The following is a 17,360-nucleotide window of genomic DNA, read 5'->3' on the forward strand; positions in this document are numbered from 1 at the left end:
GTTTATCTCAGATTTCAGTCAAGCCTGCAGGTGCAAGCCTGACTGTAATCAATTTAGGCAGTTCTTTCTTGACACATTTCTGCCAAACGGCTGATGCAACAATAGATGGGGAATTTTAACATGATAAATACTTATGATTGTAAAAAGGATAAAAATATTTTTACAACCACTTTATGAGTAATTGCAATATGTGTTGAAGGCTTACCTGCTTTATACGCTATCGAGTTGGTTTTGGTCACAGACTTCTTATAACACAAGTACACAGAGGAGCCCCACTGAAAACAGAAACGAGAGGAAAAAGTGAGCACACAGCTGATCCCGAGGACCCCCACGAGTAAGGGTTGCACCCAAAAAAAACAAACCCTAAAAATGCCTATTTTTGAGAAAAAGTTGTAATTTTACAAAATGAAGTTGTAATATTATGAGGAAAAATAATGTCATTTTAGTAGCATAAAGTTGACATATTAACAGAAAAAATATATATTTTTAAAAGTAACAATATTATGGGAAAGAAACAAAAAGTAAAGTTGTAAATTTTGGAAAATTAGGTTGGGGGAAAGTTAGATTATGGCAATAAAGTAAAAACATGATGGGAATAAAGTCATAATATTACAAGTAGAAAATGTATGAAGATTTAAGAAGAAAGTAAAAAAAAAACAGCAAAGATGGGGAGGAAAAAAAGCCAAGACCAAAGTTGATAATAAAATAGGCTTTTTCACCTTTATCACAAAGCTGACATGCAGTTTTTTCTTGAAATACTGTATATAACTTATTAGCATAACTACATGTGTTGGTTTATAAAATATGAAAGTGACCCTTGCATCCTTTCATTTTTCACTATGTGGCCCTCGCTGGAAAAAGTTTGGACACCCCTGTTCTAAACCATATAATATGCCACACGCATTTATTCCACACATTTTAAATTGGGTTTTACATATTAAGAAATAATTACAGGCATACAGTATACCAGGGGTCGCCAACCTGTCCGTCGTCAGATACTAGTCGATCTTTGGGACTTTGCCGGTCGATCGCAAAAACATGTTGAAAAAAATGTTTTATCATATCAGTGCCCTCAACTCCCGGAGAGCGACCAACAGGCACGCATTTTTTCCACTGAACGCTCCTCGCCGCTATCCAGGCAGCTACCCACGAGACCCGGCATGGAGCCAGGTCCCCAAAAGCCGGCCAGAGGTACACTAGTACACAGAGGTTATTTTCAATATTGTATAAAATCAGACAGTACCCGAGCATGTCTAAGCTCTGAGGGGTCTTACCAAAGTGCTGTTGAGATTCTTCTCCACCTTGCAGAAGGTGTGTGGAGGAGTCTCTCCTTTGCTTGGGATGATGATACAGATGTCAGTGACAGCCAGAGCAGCATGTGGTTGCCTCTCAGGCGCCCGCTGGTAGGTGACATAGATGCGCTGGGAGGAGTTTCCACTGATGTTGGCTGGGCGACCCGAGGGCGTGGTCTGGATAAGGTGGCAGCCCTGCTTCAGTCGCTCCTTCCACTCAAAGAGGACACTGTGGGAACAAGCAGAAAGAAAAGTCAGTCTAATAAAGCAAAGAAGTACAATTTAGTTTACACAAAGGTTATTAATTTGAATCAACACAAAAAACATCTCAGTACCGTCAAAGTATGTTGCTGTATCTTCCAACTTGCCTGCTGATTTAATTCGAAATGTAAATCAACAGGAAGTGTCAGGATCACTTATACTGTATAGTAATGTAGGACTGCAAATAATGCAACGAACAAATATTTTCTTAGTTGATCAATCTCAAGCTTGTTGTTTTGATTAATCGAGTAATCGCTTAGGCCCTAGACAAACCAAATCAATACAAAGAAAACAAACAGTTAGTGGTTTGGGCCACAACAATTAAGAAAAGAGGCAAAAATGTTGATTACTGTTTTCTAAAGTCAAAGCTGATGTGTGAAGATCTTGAAAATAGCTCTGCTTTCATGGATGACTAAGGAAATAAAAAAAAAAAAAATCACAATTGAAAGGCTGAAATAGAGGATAGTTAAATTTTGTAATCAATATTCAATTAATTGAATACCATCGGTTAAATCGATTAATTACTACAGCGGTATAGTAATGTAAATTAATAGTACAGTAATCATTTATCATTGTTTATTTGCAGTGTTTCCCACAGGACTGAATCTATTTGTGGTCGTCTATTGTGGGGGTGGGATGTAGAGCAGTGCTTCTCAACTGGTTTGGCTGCGGGACCCACCATCACCCTTCAGTGACAAGCGGCGACCCAAACCCCAAACTGCAGAAATTTTTGAAAGCAAATTCTGAAATATCTTATTTAGTAACTACAGTAGACGCCCCTACAACGTAAATAATCCGTTCCGAGAACCTTTATGTTATAGGGATTTTATGTTATACGAAGCGTCAAATACATGTAAATAGCCTAATCCATTCCAAGATCTTCCCAAACTCACCCCTTTAACACTTCAAAATATTCAAAGTCCACCAAATATGGTGGGAAAATATAAGAAAACGTTAGCATAAACATAGTAGCGTAACATTGTAATATAAAAAAATATAATAAATACGATTACTTTAAATGAATAAAACTGAAAAACAACAACAATCTTACCGTTCACGAGATGTCTTGATCAGGAGCACACAAGTGGAGGCAGGAAAGAGGAGGACTAGCCTAAAGAGTCTAAGAGTCACCTGGTCCCAGAGACAAACGCACACGCACTACAAGATAATGCTGTGTGCAAAATTTTAATTTGTAACTTAACTTAATTGTTTAACTTAGATTAAGGGCGACTACGAAGATGAAGGAGGTTGAAGGGAGAAACCTGTCTCTCACACAAACGTGCTGTATAAGTCAACCAATGAGATGAGAGCGGAGGCGGTGCCCTGAAAATCTGCCAATGAGATGAGAGCGGAGGCGGTGCCCCAAAAATCAGCCAGAGTGTGTGAAGCGTCAGAAGGCTTTACCAAGTGTTAGTCTGAACTTGCACCGACTTGAGGCATAAATAAAGTTGATTGAAAAAAAAAAAACAACAAAAACTTGCACCGGCTTGACACTTTACGTTATATGGAATTTCTTCCATAATACGATGCAAAAACTTTACATAAATTCTTTACGTTCAGTGGAATTTACGTAAAAGGAGGTTTATGTTATGCGAGGTACTACTGTACTAGTAATTAAATGTAAAACGACGGTTTGCAACAGTTCCAAGGCTGCCTAGTGAATAGCACAGATGCGAGGTGTGTTCAAGGAGTCAATTGAGTCATTACACTATTTTTTTTGGCAAAGACCCTGCGACACCCACCAGTTGAGAGTCACGAATTTGCATAATTGGCAAGACGCATGTGCATGTCATTTTTATGGACACAATGGGCATACCTGTCAACATTTGCATTTGAAAATAAGGCAAATTTTCCAGATAATAAGGGAAAGTAGGGGAACAAAGGGAGGTCAGATATTGAAAAGGAACCTGCTCAGTTGATACTTGTGTCCCATTGTACTTATCTGACTTATATTTACAGCTATCTAGGCTATCTATATTGTACAGTATATTATTCCATGCAAAAGAGTGCTTTCTTCATTATAGTGACCGACAAAAACAGTAGATTTGTGTCCCTTGTCTTACCCCAAGTCAGTGAGTGGTGGCTTGTCACAACCTCGCCTATAGCACAGGAAGATCTGAGGTGCCATGAGCCCTCCATTATTGAAATCAGCTGAATGCCCGTTTGGTGTGGTCTCAATGCATGTGAACCCTGGGGGCACCTCATCACCCATTGAGCGGATCACCACAGCCACGTCGGTGATGGGTGCCTTCGGCTTGGCAGTTTTGTGGCAGGCGTCATCAAAGTGGATCTCCCGGTCCAAAGGCTTGGATGAATCAGTCAGTCCCGCCACCACAAAGTAGTCAGCTACACGAGGGCCTTTGTCCTCCATCATTTCCCATTCCCGCCAAGTGCCTGTAATACATAAGACAGATATTTCATACAGCAAGAGAGACATATGAAGACATTTGTACTGCAGGAAAAAGTTGAAGTTTCCCAGCGTATAAAGCTGCACACACACACACACAAAACAAATTCCCAACCTCGATTAACATTCAAGACAATTTTGCAACTCGCCCCTTTTTTGGTCCATTTCGTACATTAAAGATGCTAAACCCAATCCTGTGTAGGACAACATATCTATGCTATCAGACCAAAAAAATCTTAGCTTTGTGTTACAGGTGACAAAGCAAATTAGTGTAATATCTAATAATATACCTCATCAGTAATGAATTTATTTCATTTTTAGAATATGCTGCAGGCCCAAAACGGTCCCCGGGAGGCACTTTGGACACCCCTGCTCTAAGTGACTGTATAGACCAGGGGTCGGCAACCATTTGGCCTCCTATTATACTAAAGAAAAATCGTCTGTAGCCCCAAACATAATCCAAGTTTTAGACTTTTTCCATTTTACTCATTACAACAACGGAATACAACAAACAGAAGTGCAGGTTGCAAGGATTTTTGAGTCCTGTATTCATATGTGTAAAATTAAATAAAACGAAAAAACAAAGCCCACTTTAATATAATAATAGAAAAAAAAAAGTAAAAAAAAAAATTAAAACATAAATTTAGGAATGTTTCTTGACAGGCCTGAAATAAGTTTCTCAGAAAAATAACAGCCTTTTTTTTTAAATGCTCGTGTTCTCATCTGTACAATGTACAGTAATTTGTGTTTCTGATGCTCGATGCTGATCCTCCCTATGTCAGGGCAGTAAGAGAAGAGGACCAGTTACATTGCTTGGAGCACATTCAAAGTTTGCACCCTCTTGGCAGCCGCCTAACCGTAGCAAATTGTCCCTTTAAAAATGCCAATGTGTTTTTTCCATTTACTTTATAACAAATGCTGCCATTTTACCCACTGCACTATTTTCATTCTCTCGGTGCCGCAGCAGCCAAGCCAACTTGCCTGGACTACCATTTATATCAGGTCGTGGGGGAAGCGATCACACAAATTAACTTCTAACTTTTCTAATTACATGAATTAATGTACTGTGAGAAGTGAGTGGATTTTTATCGGTCTTTCTATTTTATATTAAAAAAAAAAGGTCCTTCCGGGACCTCCCACAAAGAACGGCAGCAAGCCCATTGGGAGTCTTTTTAAAGCAAACAAGACAACGATAAGTCTAAAAATAATGACGATGGTCATCATTAAAATTATTCTTCGTGTGTGTGTGTGTGTGTGTTGAATGTGGAAAAAATCCTGCCAGAGAATCATGATCTCAATTCTACGCAAGAAAATTGTTTTACATTTTGTGCAGAATGGTGCAGCGCTGCAGCATAAACACAAAGAGAAATGACACACAGAACAATGCTATGTGTAGGAGTTCAAAGAAATTTTACAAAGCACGTACAAACTTTGAAATGCTTAAGTCGGTAAGAACAAATACATCTGCTGTTTTACAGTACAGTGGTGTTTTTCATTTTGCTGCTTTTGTGGCCAGAGCTATTGTGTGTCACAGATTAAAAATGAACTTAATGGCCCCAGTGCTTTGCTCATCAGGAAGTCTTGCAAAACACAACTTCACTCCATGTTCAAAATTAAATATGCAACGTTTGCAATTTAGTGGGCAAGGAATCCCAAATATATCATCCGGTTTTGACACAAAACTAAAACATACACAGATGGCAAAGGAAATCTGATGTAATTCTATGTACACATTCCACCACTGCTGTCATATTCTGAAAGCTTTACCCACCCAAAGACCATTACATTGGAAACACATTTTGGAAGCGTGTCTACCCAATTATATTCTTAATTCCAGAGGACGTCTACAATTCCAAACATATTGAGTAAGAGGGTGTGGGCACAGCGTTTCATTAGCGAGGCATGCTGTGCTGCCTACTCAATTTGGTAAGTCAAGACAGCATAGCCATAAAACTATTCCTTCTCACTGCTGCAGCGGCCAGCAATATCCACCACCTGCACCTTTCATCAGCTGCAAGTTAGAAAGCATAAAATGACAGTGTGTCCTTATACTGTAATCATTACTATTAATAATTAATAGTCTGGAGAATTGTGTACTAGTACGCATTTTCTGCTTTTCAGGCAGCTTCAGTTCCACAACACCCTGTCACTGGGTAGGAGACACCAGTGCAGGGCAATAGGAAAGCATTGCAAATATAAACCAAACAAATCATGCAAGCTAGAAACATGACTGACGGAGAACTACTAATGACTAATACAGTATCTACATGTCAGCAATATGTCACACACATTATTTCAATGATTTTAAGAGAATTGGTGGTGTATGGGCAAAGGATGAATCTTTTATGTTTTGTCATTTTTGACATTTTTGTTACATCCTCTGGCCAGTCGAGGCAGAGCAGAAAGAGACACTGCGTCTGGCCTGTCTATTTGGCACTTTAGACATTAGAGAGGGAATGCGGTGCTTCCAAAATTTCACAGTAGATGTGGGAATTTATTTTTGCCTCAAAAGGCCCACAGCTACTCAGTGCCTGCAGAACCCCCAATTTTCCACAAATTGAAACAAAAATAAAAAATGCTAAAAGTCAATATAATGGCGGCAGTTGTAGCTGCTGATGTGTAGTTATGTAGACACATGTCAAATGGATTGCTGATTGCAGTAGATTAACTTTGTTTACGCTAAAAAAAAAAATACAGGAAGCAGGGGTGAATTAGACTCTACTAAATCACGTGTTTTGATAGAAGCGATCGTGTTCTGAAGTTTTAAAGTAAGTTTGATAACATGTAGACATGTAGTACAGTTTCTACATTAATATGTCAGCAGCTATTGGGGAAAAAAAAAAAAAGCGACGCTGGGAAGGTTGGATTGCAAGGTTTATAAGTGTGAATGCCACTTCCATATCACATGTATTGTCATTAACAGCAGAGATAGTTCACAGTCTGATTTTGTTTAGCAATTAAAATACAACTGTATTCAAAGTCACTTCAGTGATAAGTAAAATGTGACAGTCAGAGCAAAATACATTTTTTTGCTACCATCTCATGAATGCAAAGTAGGGGCAAGCTGTACAGTGACACCTCCCTGTGTGCCACATGACAGGGCAAAGAATGACATTCATCCGTCCCATGCTGCCTGTTAGCTAAAAATACAATGGAAACTAAAGCAGCGTTGCTCTGGCATATCCACAATATAAGGACATCTACAACTCCCACCTAAATCTCTTGTTCATGTTCTGTTTTCTCTGCTGGACCTGTATTTACAGTATACAGTATAACTAGTGGGTAGAGAAGCAAGTCAATTACATTGAAGTCCAAGTAAAAGTAGAGCTGTCAATCGATAAAAATATTTAATGACAATTAATTTCATTTTCTCCCTAGTTAACTCATAATTAATCACGCTTATTCACAGACAGAAATAGGTTTTTATCAAGAATATCTAGGGATGTAAATCTCTTATTGACATATATTTTATGGCTTATATCTTTTTTTGATAGTGGTGCCAACCCTTGGTGTTCTCTCTCTGAGCTTCATGAGGTAGTCACCTGAAATAATTTCACTTCACAAGTGGGTCTTGTCAGGGTTGCTTAGTGACATTTCTTGCCTTATTAATGGGGTTGGGACCATCAGGTTGTATTGTGCGTGTCCAAACCTTAGGCCTGTACTGTACGTATGTTTTACTGATGTGTTCATGACTAGCCAGTGAGCTGCAAATGTACGCTAATGTTAGCGCTGCTAGCTCTTCAGCCATGGTCACATTGACATTAGCCCCCAAACAGCTGTCCTTGGCCATGCCTACTGTTAACTAGCAGCTCATACACAAATTTTAGCTCGCAGTTCAAAAAAATAAAAATAAAAATAAAAAAAAAATAATAATAAAAATCAGCCGAGAGACGGCTCACATCTAAAATAAACATTTGTTAGTTGGGACACTTGTATGCCAAGGTATCACTGTACAAATGACAATAAAAAATACAGGCAGTGCTTCAGTACCTTGTTGCTTCTCTCTGGCAAGTCGACGTACTGACAATTCCAATCACAGCGACAGTGGAGACCAATAACTTTGATCAAACCCTAGCAAACCTGCACACTGGTGGCAACGAGCTGCTGTGACCAGCTACACTGGTGAGTGACACGTTCACATCCAGAGTCTCCCACGGTTTTGATCGGCTGTCAGATTTGGAGGGAATTTGTGGGTATCAAAGTAGTTCAGAGTGGGAAAAGCGGCCCATGTTGATGGAGTACTCTTGTTAGTACCGGATCTTGCTAGTACTGAAGATAAACTTTCATAAATGTTCTTTAATTTCATGTAAACTTACCTAATATGTTTACTCTGACGCCAACAAGTTCCCATGCTGCTGCTTTTTTCTTTGAATCTCTATATTCTTTTTTTTTTTTTTTTTTAGAAATGTCAAAAAGTTCTCGGAAATTAATCTGTTTCATGTTTATTTCAATTGTGGATCATTAGAAATATGCTTTGTTTTGATAGGACACAGTGAGTAAAAACAAAGAAAAAATTATGCTTGAAAAAATGGAGAAAGTAATGATCACACAAAGAGATGCATCAATAATCGTTTTATCATCGCATCCCAGGCCTCTGAATTGTAATCGCATCGAATCGTGACGTGGCCAGAGATTCCCACCCCTACTGGGCATGTAGTAGGGGACTTAGGCTGACATGCAGGAGCTTGATACCTACTACAGATGGACATTTTAATGTTCACATTCCCAGGACGACACCACCCTTTGTTCACATACAATGCAAGCCCACCTCCTTTGCGCTTTCCACAGGCTCTTGTCCCCGTCTGCTCTTATTATGCTGAAGTCTGCTAGATCAACGTTAGTATCTGGGACATTAGCTGTTAGCCACTAAAGACACCCTACTAAATATAATTATATGCAAAATACCCTTTCCTTTGTACATTTCTGCACAATATTTGCTCCCGCTTGTGGCTCGACAATTACCGCTACTTCCTCAAACTCTGGTGTGGGCCGAGGGTCAAACAGGACGTGCGCATGTTAATCGTGCATTAACTTTGCCAGCACCACTCACAATGAGAGCTGGTTTTCACCGCTGCACCATGCGGCGAGTGCAACCAATATCAATGAAATCTTCAATATTAAACACTTAATGTGCAAAATAATCATCAAACTGACTTATTTCTTCATATGATGTACACAAAGCAATTAGCAACTTAGTGCTGCGTCTCCTTTCTTCTCCCTTCTTCTTGCCCTGTGAGGCATTCAGGCACACTCGCTAATTGTTTTTCATTTTTATTCACATGTCCCCATTACAATTGGCATACCCCACTTTGGGAGCCTAGATGTCTTAGATGGGTCTTAGATAGTCTGTGAGTGCTTTCATTATAGCAGAGGAGCCCACAGTAGCACCTGCTGCTTGCTGAGAAGAGCAATATATGTGTTTTCATGTCAGAGTCCAACAGTCTCCAACAAAACCAGAAAAAGTCGCTAGATTTGTCGCTAGTCGCTTTTTTAAAAAACAGTCTCTCTAGAGCAGGGGTAGGGAACCTATGCCTTGGGAGCCAGATGTGACTAAACTGGCTCTCAACCATTTAACACGTTAAAATTTTTGTTTTCCACTGACAATTTAAAGTAAAACATTATACAAATCACAGTGTTAGAAGTATAAAAAAAATTTTGTGTATTTTAATCCATCCACTTTCTACCGCAGTGTGGGTGGCCAGGGCCAATGCCAGCTGTCTTTGTGATGTTTTCCAGGCTAGACACCAAAACTCCATTATTACTGAATAACGCGGTAGCCTACCCGGGTCATTGAGAGATCAAGAAGTAAACTTCCCTCCTTTGATCAAACAGTCAGCTAGCAAATTCTGCAAAGACAAAAAAGATGGCAAAATGAAAGAAAGATAAGGACTATGGTGCAAAACCATGCAGCACAGTAGTCGCATTAATGGTAATTACAAAGTATTTTATTTATCATGTGCAGACTGCATTTAGAGGTGAAAACAACATGAAACCTAAAGAGTTGTCTATGGGTGGAAAGAGAGAAGATGGAAGATGCACAAATGTTGTTCATAGCACTATAACTATTTGGAATGTTCTGAAGAAGAAAGAACAGGTACACCAAGAAAAACGGAAGAAAAACAAAGAAGCTGATGACTGAGCTGTAAAGAAAGACCCTAAAACAACTTAAGTGACATCAACAACAACCTCCAAAAGACAGGAGTGAAGGTATCACTATCTAATCTTCATGAATAATCATGGACAAAAGTACAATGGCTACACCAGAAGATGTAAACCACTCATTAGCAGTAAGAATAGGAAGGCCAGACTGAAATTTGCCACAACAAACATAGATGGGACGAATGGGATGAATATTACGCATCAGTCAACTTTTGACAAGGTATTCACATGACATGATGTGCTACATATGCTTGAAAAGATACACTGTGCCATGTTTGATACTGTTCATAAGAAAGATAGTGTGGGAACAAGAGAAACTAAATCCCCTAATACTGTAAACACCAAAGGTCCAAGAACCTGAGACTCAGCTCTCCAGCCTGGGCTTTCTGACTTCAGTTCACAACATGAATCCAGAGAGGAGCTCACTGAGATGTCCAAACATAAGGCACTCACTGGCTTCCACAAGGGGTTTGTCTGAGACAATGTGACAGGGAAACTCACAGCTGCCTTTACTGAGAGGGGCCAATGAAAAATCGCCAAATGGGATTTCTCTTAAGGTTGTAACAGCCAAGTTGCTCTCTGGGCTCCAGCTGTATAGACAATGAGCTGAGCGCAGGGCCACAGCTGAGGTAAAAAGGAATGTGCTCAAGAACATAAACACAAGCCAGTAGGACGCCTCACTACAGCTTTCACGCCGGAACTTTATCCTGAAACTGTGCGTGTCTGGACATGCATGCATGCATGCATGCATCAGTGCTGGGGGGGGGTTAGGTGCACACATGCATGCGCATATTCTTACCTAATAAAATATGATACGGTAAAATGCCTGCATAAAAAAAAGTTTCTGGAAATGTTGGTCTACAGGGGATATTTTGCTAGAGAAATTGTCTGCAATCATCCGTGTCTACTGAGATTTTAACCTACACCATTGGTGTGTGGGCGAGGCATAGACAGACTTTGATGGTCAGTCTGACGATTCTGACAGAGCCATATAAGAACCAAGATGGCGTCGGAGAGGACCTCAGCGGGACGAGGCATGGGCCATTATGAGATTCTGACGGTATGAGAATGAAAAATAGTGTGTAAAATGTGGCGTCAATTGATGACAGCTTGTCACAGGCTAAGCCTATCAATGACCGCATGTGTGATCGCTCTCATCGATGTTCCACTTTTCTAGCATCTTTGTTTACACATGCCTGACTCTCACGTCTTCTCTGGCGGCAGCCAGCTAGTTAGCTATACGTAGCTACAGTTATCCGCCTAGCCTCTGGTCCATGGACTCCAAATGTAACATTGCAAGGCACATCAAACACAAATAGCTCACCTCTCTTTTCGTGAAAGTAGCTTTAATAGTGCTGCAAGTTGGATACACCTGTCCTAAACCTCCACTGATACTGTTTTATAGAGGGCAAATTTCTCTAAGAAAAATATTTAAATTATTTTATTCTGTTGACTCATTCAAAACCAAAGACGTAGTTATACGTTTATACGCCCGCTCCCAACAACATATTTATACATCTTTTACGTACTTATGAGAGGCTAAAGGATGTGATGATGCAACTCCTCACTAATGGATCAGACTTGAGAGCTATTTTAATGCCATAAAAAGTGCATCATGAGAGGTAGGAGAAACACGCGACAGGACAAGAGGAAGCCCCTGCAAAAAGGCAGCTGTTACATTGTGTACCGGACAAAACAAAATGTCGGGTAACGCACGCACACAGTTCAGTTCCAAATGTGAAAATTGTAAATAGGTCATGGTGTTATATTTGTAAATAAAGTGTTATTTAAAACTTTTTTGTTGTTGTTTATGATGTGGTATAGTTTAGTTTAGATATTTGAGCTGTCACAAAATATTTGTGAGAAAGTGAAAGTATGTATGTATTCTCAGAATGTATCTTCTCACAAAAAGCTTATTTTCTCACTTTTCTAGAAAGCAACTGATATTTTCCTGAAACTTACCTATGTTATACTGCTCATGACTAAAGAACGGAAAAAGGTAGAAACAAACCTTTTTTTCGGGGTCTAACCTTTCTTTTGGTAGGTTCCATGTTTATATAGCCATAGATCACAATATTTTGTGTGCCTTGAAAGATCAGTCAAAATCCTTTAAAAGGGGTTGTCTGTGAAAAATGGCTGGGATTCAATCAGTTAATTGTGTTATTTTTTTTTAATAAAAAATATAACATTGAACAATTCATGTCCATTGTATTTGTATTACTCTAAAACAAGCTATTTATTTCAGGTTTGTGTCAAATAGTACAACAACTTGTACTTTTGTACTAATAGTCAAATAGTACTATTTGACTAAATAGGTCAGGTAACAAAAGGAGGCTCAGTGTTTTAGACTCTCAGTTTAAGTGCTCTCAGCCAGGCTGCAAACTTTGCCATTAAATCAAAGGTTTTGCATTGTTTTCTGTTGATGTTGTTGAAAACAGTTAATAAATAAGTCGTACAAATTGTTATTTGTAGTCATTTAAAAAAAAATTGCTGATGCAGCAGTGGCACGACACAGCAGCGGAAGTCTTCCTCCCATGCAGCCCACCACCACAGCTTCAAAAAAATCTTAGGAGCAACCCTGAGTCTAAAAGTTTGGAAATGTAGGAGAGGGACACTTTTATTGCCATTGTTTACTTGCGAAAAAGGAAGCTCACTCCGAAAAACACTGCCCCTAGCATTTCGACAGGCAATTGCACATTCCACACGCAACCCTGTGAAAGACCTAAAAAGCGATCAAACGAGCGCAGGAGGTGATGTATGCAGAAGCATAATCCAGAGCACAGAATCGATGATCCAAGTATGCTTTAATAGACTTTTGAAAGGTTCATTCGGGATTAATAAAGTACTACATAACAACAAACATGATCGGATTAAAGACTTCAGATGCGTTTTTGAAAAGGTGGTTTCAACCGATTTGATGCAGTAATTTGTAATGTAAAAGGTAATGACAGATTCTTACTGCCTGAGAGCAGGAGACTGCCATCCTAAAATATCCTGAGGCAACAGGGTTTACAGGAGAGGGTTGTTTAAAAGGTATTAATAGCTAGAGGGTTAAACGGGTAACTATGTATAACTGTATTGGGTTGTAATGTAACATGACTGTTATATTACACCGTTACAGGTGATTCAAGCACGGGGCCAATACGCGTTGATTGCAACAACCTGTGGCACATACTGAAGGCTAGCTAGAGGATTTAAGCACGCACAAGCCAATAACGCTGGGCAGACGTTAGCAAAAATAACACTCCAAATGGAAAGAGCCACCACAGACACGATGAGGCAAATGTGCTGACAGTGTCAGCCAGGGCTCGGCCATTCGTTCCAGGCATGTTTTGAAGACAGCCAACTGCGGCGGCACTCACTTAACGGTTCATCGTCCTCTACTTACCCCACTTGAAAACGCTGGTTTTAGTCCTTAGGTTGCGGCGTCATCGGGTGTCATTCATACATCTCGGTGCTGCTGTGTTGAAGTGGCAGCCATTGCTGTGTGTTTGTGCTCAATTGTCCCGACACGTAAGCGTTTGTAGTCCGACCAAAGGCAAGCGTCTCTCCTGTCAGTCACCGTGGCGAGCCGGCTGTCCGCGTTTGGCCGCCATTTTGGTTGTGATGGGAGTCCGCTGCCTTGCGTGTGTACGTGTACGTCTGACATACACGCGCGCGCACGCACACCTGACGCTGTCACCCAGTTTTTGGAGCTGTTATAAGAACCCGTTTATTGCCATTGACACCGTTACGTGCATTACATGTTTTAAAAATTACAGTATAGTCTATACAGTATGTCACAAGAGTAAACCCCTCATATTTCTGCAAATTTTACATCTTTTCATGGGACAACACTAAAGAAATGACACTTTGATGCAATGTAAAGTAGTCCGTGTACAGCTTGGATAACAATGTAAATTTGCTGTCCCCTCAAAATAACAACACACAGCAATTTACGTCTAAAAAACATAAGTGAGTACTTTTTGAGTCTTTGTGTTTTATTTCTAAACAGAAACGTGACGTTTATCGTTAAGCCTTTGCAAGGAGTTATTCTATGACTCGATTGTGTTTTGTGCGTACACGTGCATGGAATCATGGCGCCATGAAGAGAAGTGGGCCGTGCTTGGGCGTGGAACAGTGCGCTCACATTAGCCAAATGTGCCATGCTTTAGCTAGTGTGAGTACACTCCAAACTTATATGAGATCTGGAGCTTAGCTGAATGGGTCATCCAGGTGTGTCTCGTTGCTGCGAGCGCCCCTAAAAGGGACAGAACAGAACCAGAACAAAATGAAACTGGATCATGGTTGAGTGTTACTCAAACAAAACTTCAAAGTCATATATTACAAATCAAAGCATGATCTTAACAATAACACCAACACATTACTGTAGATCGGGGGTGTCCAAACTTTTCCAAACTATTTTCTTTTCGTAGTATTATGACTTTATTCACATAGCATTCAAACTTTTTTCCCCAACTTAATTTTCCCAAAACCCTTTCTCTTCTTTTCCCGAACTCCTTACGGTGTTGTGGGGACGCCACTTCTTCATCCCGGCCCATTCTTCAACGTTGTCTACCCATCTCTTCCTTGGCCGACCTCTCCTCCTCTTTCCTTCGACATTTCCTTGCAATATGGTTTTCATAAGTTCATCCGATCTTGTGATGTGCCCATACCCTTTGGGTTTTCGTTTCTTTATGCTGGTTAAGAGATCGTCACATTCTCCTATGTGATGTGTTAGGAAATTTCTGATGCCCTCGTTTCGAATTCCGTCTTTGTATGCGATGCCCAGAAGATTTCGGTAACATCTGATTTCAAAAGCCATTATTTTCGGTTGGTGTTCTTTGTTTTGGGTCCGGATTTCACAAGCATATGAAAAAAGGGGAAAACACCAGTGATTTTTAGGAATCTGATTATGTGTTTAATGGTAATTGATTTGTCTTTCCAGAGCTCCTTCATTTTCGTCAATATTGGGGATGCCTGGGCTATTCTTGACCGGATTTCTGCATTTGAGCCATCCTCTGTAATCATTCCATTCCATTTTCCTCCGCTTTTCCGGATCTGGGTCGCAGGGGCAGCAGTCTTAGTAGGGAAGCCCAGACTTCCTGGTCCCCAACCACCTCCTCCAGCTCCACCGGGAGGACACCAAGGCGTTCCCAGGCCAGCTGTGAGACATAATCCCTCCAGCGTGTCCTAGGTCTTCCCCGGGGCCTTCTACAGGTTGGGCATGCCCGAAACACCTCACCAGGGAGGCATCTGGGAGGCATCCAGACTAGATGCCCGAGCCACCTCAGCTGGCTCCTCTCGATGTGAAGGAGCAGCGGCTCTACTCTGAGCTCCTCCCGGATAACCGAGCTCCTCACTCCATCTCTTAGGGTGAGTCCCGCTACCCTACGAAGAAAACTCATTTCAGCCGCTTGTATCCGCGATCTCGTTCTTTCGGTCACGACCCAAAGCTCATGACCATAGGTGAGGGTGGGAACATAGATCGAACGGTAAATTGAGAGCTTTGCCTTCCGGCTCAGCTCTTTCTTCACCACGACGGTCCGGTACAGCGACCGCATGACTGCAGACGCCGCGCCGATCCGCCTATCGACCTCACTCTCCAACCTTCCCTCACTCGTGAACAAGACCCCGAGATACTTGAACTCCTCCACCTGGGGCAGGACCTCAATTGGACCAATTGCTTTCCATTTTGTAACAGTTTATTGTTAATGATGATTGGCGTTGTGATTCTATTCTGATCATTACTCGCAATCTTTGTTTTCTCCCTATTCATTTCCATTCCAAATTTGCGTGATGCTTGGTTGAGTTTCAAAACAAGACTCTGTAGTTGTTCTTGCTAGACGGTCAATGTCATCTGCCAATCTCAGGTTGGTGAAGTTTCTACCTCCAGTTGATACTGAACCTTTATGGTCATGAAGTGCTTCTGACATAGTTCGTTCTAAAAATACATTGAATAAGAAGTGGGGAGAGTAGGAAGCCTTGTCGGACTTCTACTGAAGGATGGAGCCATTCTCGAAAGAGGACTGCACTCTCTGCTTGGTCATATAGATGCTGTATCACTGTTAGGATTTTCGATCCCATGTTGTATCTCTTCATAGTATCCCGTAAGGCTTCTTGCCACACCCTGTCGAAAGCTTTTTTGAAGTCTATGAAGATGTGGTGCAGTTCTTTTTGTTGCTCACGATATTTCTCACACAGGATTTTTAGGTTGAATATTTGTTCGACAGTACTTCAGCCTTCCCGAAATCCTGCCTGCTCTTCAGCAATAATAATATTTTCAGCATCACTTTACTGGCATGATAGATCAAACTGTTAGCTTGGTGATTTTGAGTTGAAGGGTTCCTTTTTTTGGTATGGTGATTATAAGTGATTGGGTCCAAGGTGTAGGCCGCTTGCATGTTTCCCAAATAATGTTGCATATCTTGTGAAGCATTTTGATGGTGCCGTTACCTCCTCTCTTCAAGAGTTTGGCCGGGATGTTGTCCATTCCAGATGGCTTCCCACTCTTCAGTTCCTTGATTGCCATCTCTACTTCTGCCCTCAGGACAGGGTACTCTTCATCATCATAAGTAAAAGACTCCGTTTTCAAAACAGATGGGTTGCCTGAGAAGAGTATTCTGTCCAAAAATTGCAACTTTATTTTGTTTTGTTTGTTTCTCATAATATTACGACTTTTTACAAAAAAGTTGTAAGTTGTAAACGTATTTTTTCTTTAATATTTAGACTTTATGCTTCTAAAATGACATTATTTTTCCTCATAATATTACAAGTTTATTCTTGTAAAGTTATGCATTTTTTTCTTGTTACATACGACTTTTTTCTCTAAATATTTTGACTTTCTTCTTGTAAAACTGCAGCTATTTTTTTCCATTTCTGCTGCTGTTGTGTTGGTAAAATTTCCAACTAGTTAAACTTTCTTCTTGTAAATTTTCTTCTTGTAATTATGACTTTATTCTCATGATATTTTGACTTTATTCTCATAGCATCAGAACTTTATCCGCAACCTAAATTTCCAAAAATTACAATTTTATTCATTGTTTTGTTTGTTTCTCATAATATTCCGACTTGAAAAAAACAGTTTACTTTAATATTTGAACTTGAAATTGTCAGTAATATTACGTTATTCTCAGCAAAAAAAAATTCTGTTAGATTATCACAACCTTTTTTTCTTTTAATATTTTGATCCTATTGTTGTAAAATTAAGCTGATTTTTCAGTTTTTGCAGTTGTTGTTGTTGTTGTTGTTTTTTTTAAAAA

At 40.1% G+C, this 17,360-nt stretch overlaps 1 protein-coding gene across 8 annotated transcripts in view; it reads right to left on the reverse strand.

The window, feature by feature from the left end:
* Positions 1-13,748, reverse strand: part of LOC129178024 (C-myc promoter-binding protein-like) — a 47,869-nt gene extending 34,121 nt beyond the window's left edge. For 7 of the 8 annotated variants that reach the window (XR_008569735.1, XR_008569734.1, XM_054769675.1 and 4 more), the window contains exons 1-4: positions 13,508-13,748; positions 3,617-3,947; positions 1,275-1,521; positions 206-275 (exon numbers count right to left, since the gene is read on the reverse strand). Coding sequence is in view for 6 of the 8 variants with exons in the window: in XM_054769675.1 (XP_054625650.1) it covers positions 206-275; positions 1,275-1,521; positions 3,617-3,927 (628 nt within the window). In the remaining 2 variants the exon portion in view is untranslated. Of the gene's footprint in view, positions 1-205; positions 276-1,274; positions 1,522-3,616; positions 3,948-9,742; positions 9,807-13,507 lie in introns of all 8 variants that reach the window. The other variant, XM_054769670.1, reaches the window with a different exon arrangement.
* Positions 13,749-17,360: the final 3,612 nt, after the last annotated feature.

The sequence above is a fragment of the Dunckerocampus dactyliophorus genome, chromosome 3 (assembly GCF_027744805.1).
Source record: "Dunckerocampus dactyliophorus isolate RoL2022-P2 chromosome 3, RoL_Ddac_1.1, whole genome shotgun sequence".
In the NCBI taxonomy this organism is placed as follows: Eukaryota; Metazoa; Chordata; class Actinopteri; order Syngnathiformes; family Syngnathidae; genus Dunckerocampus; species Dunckerocampus dactyliophorus.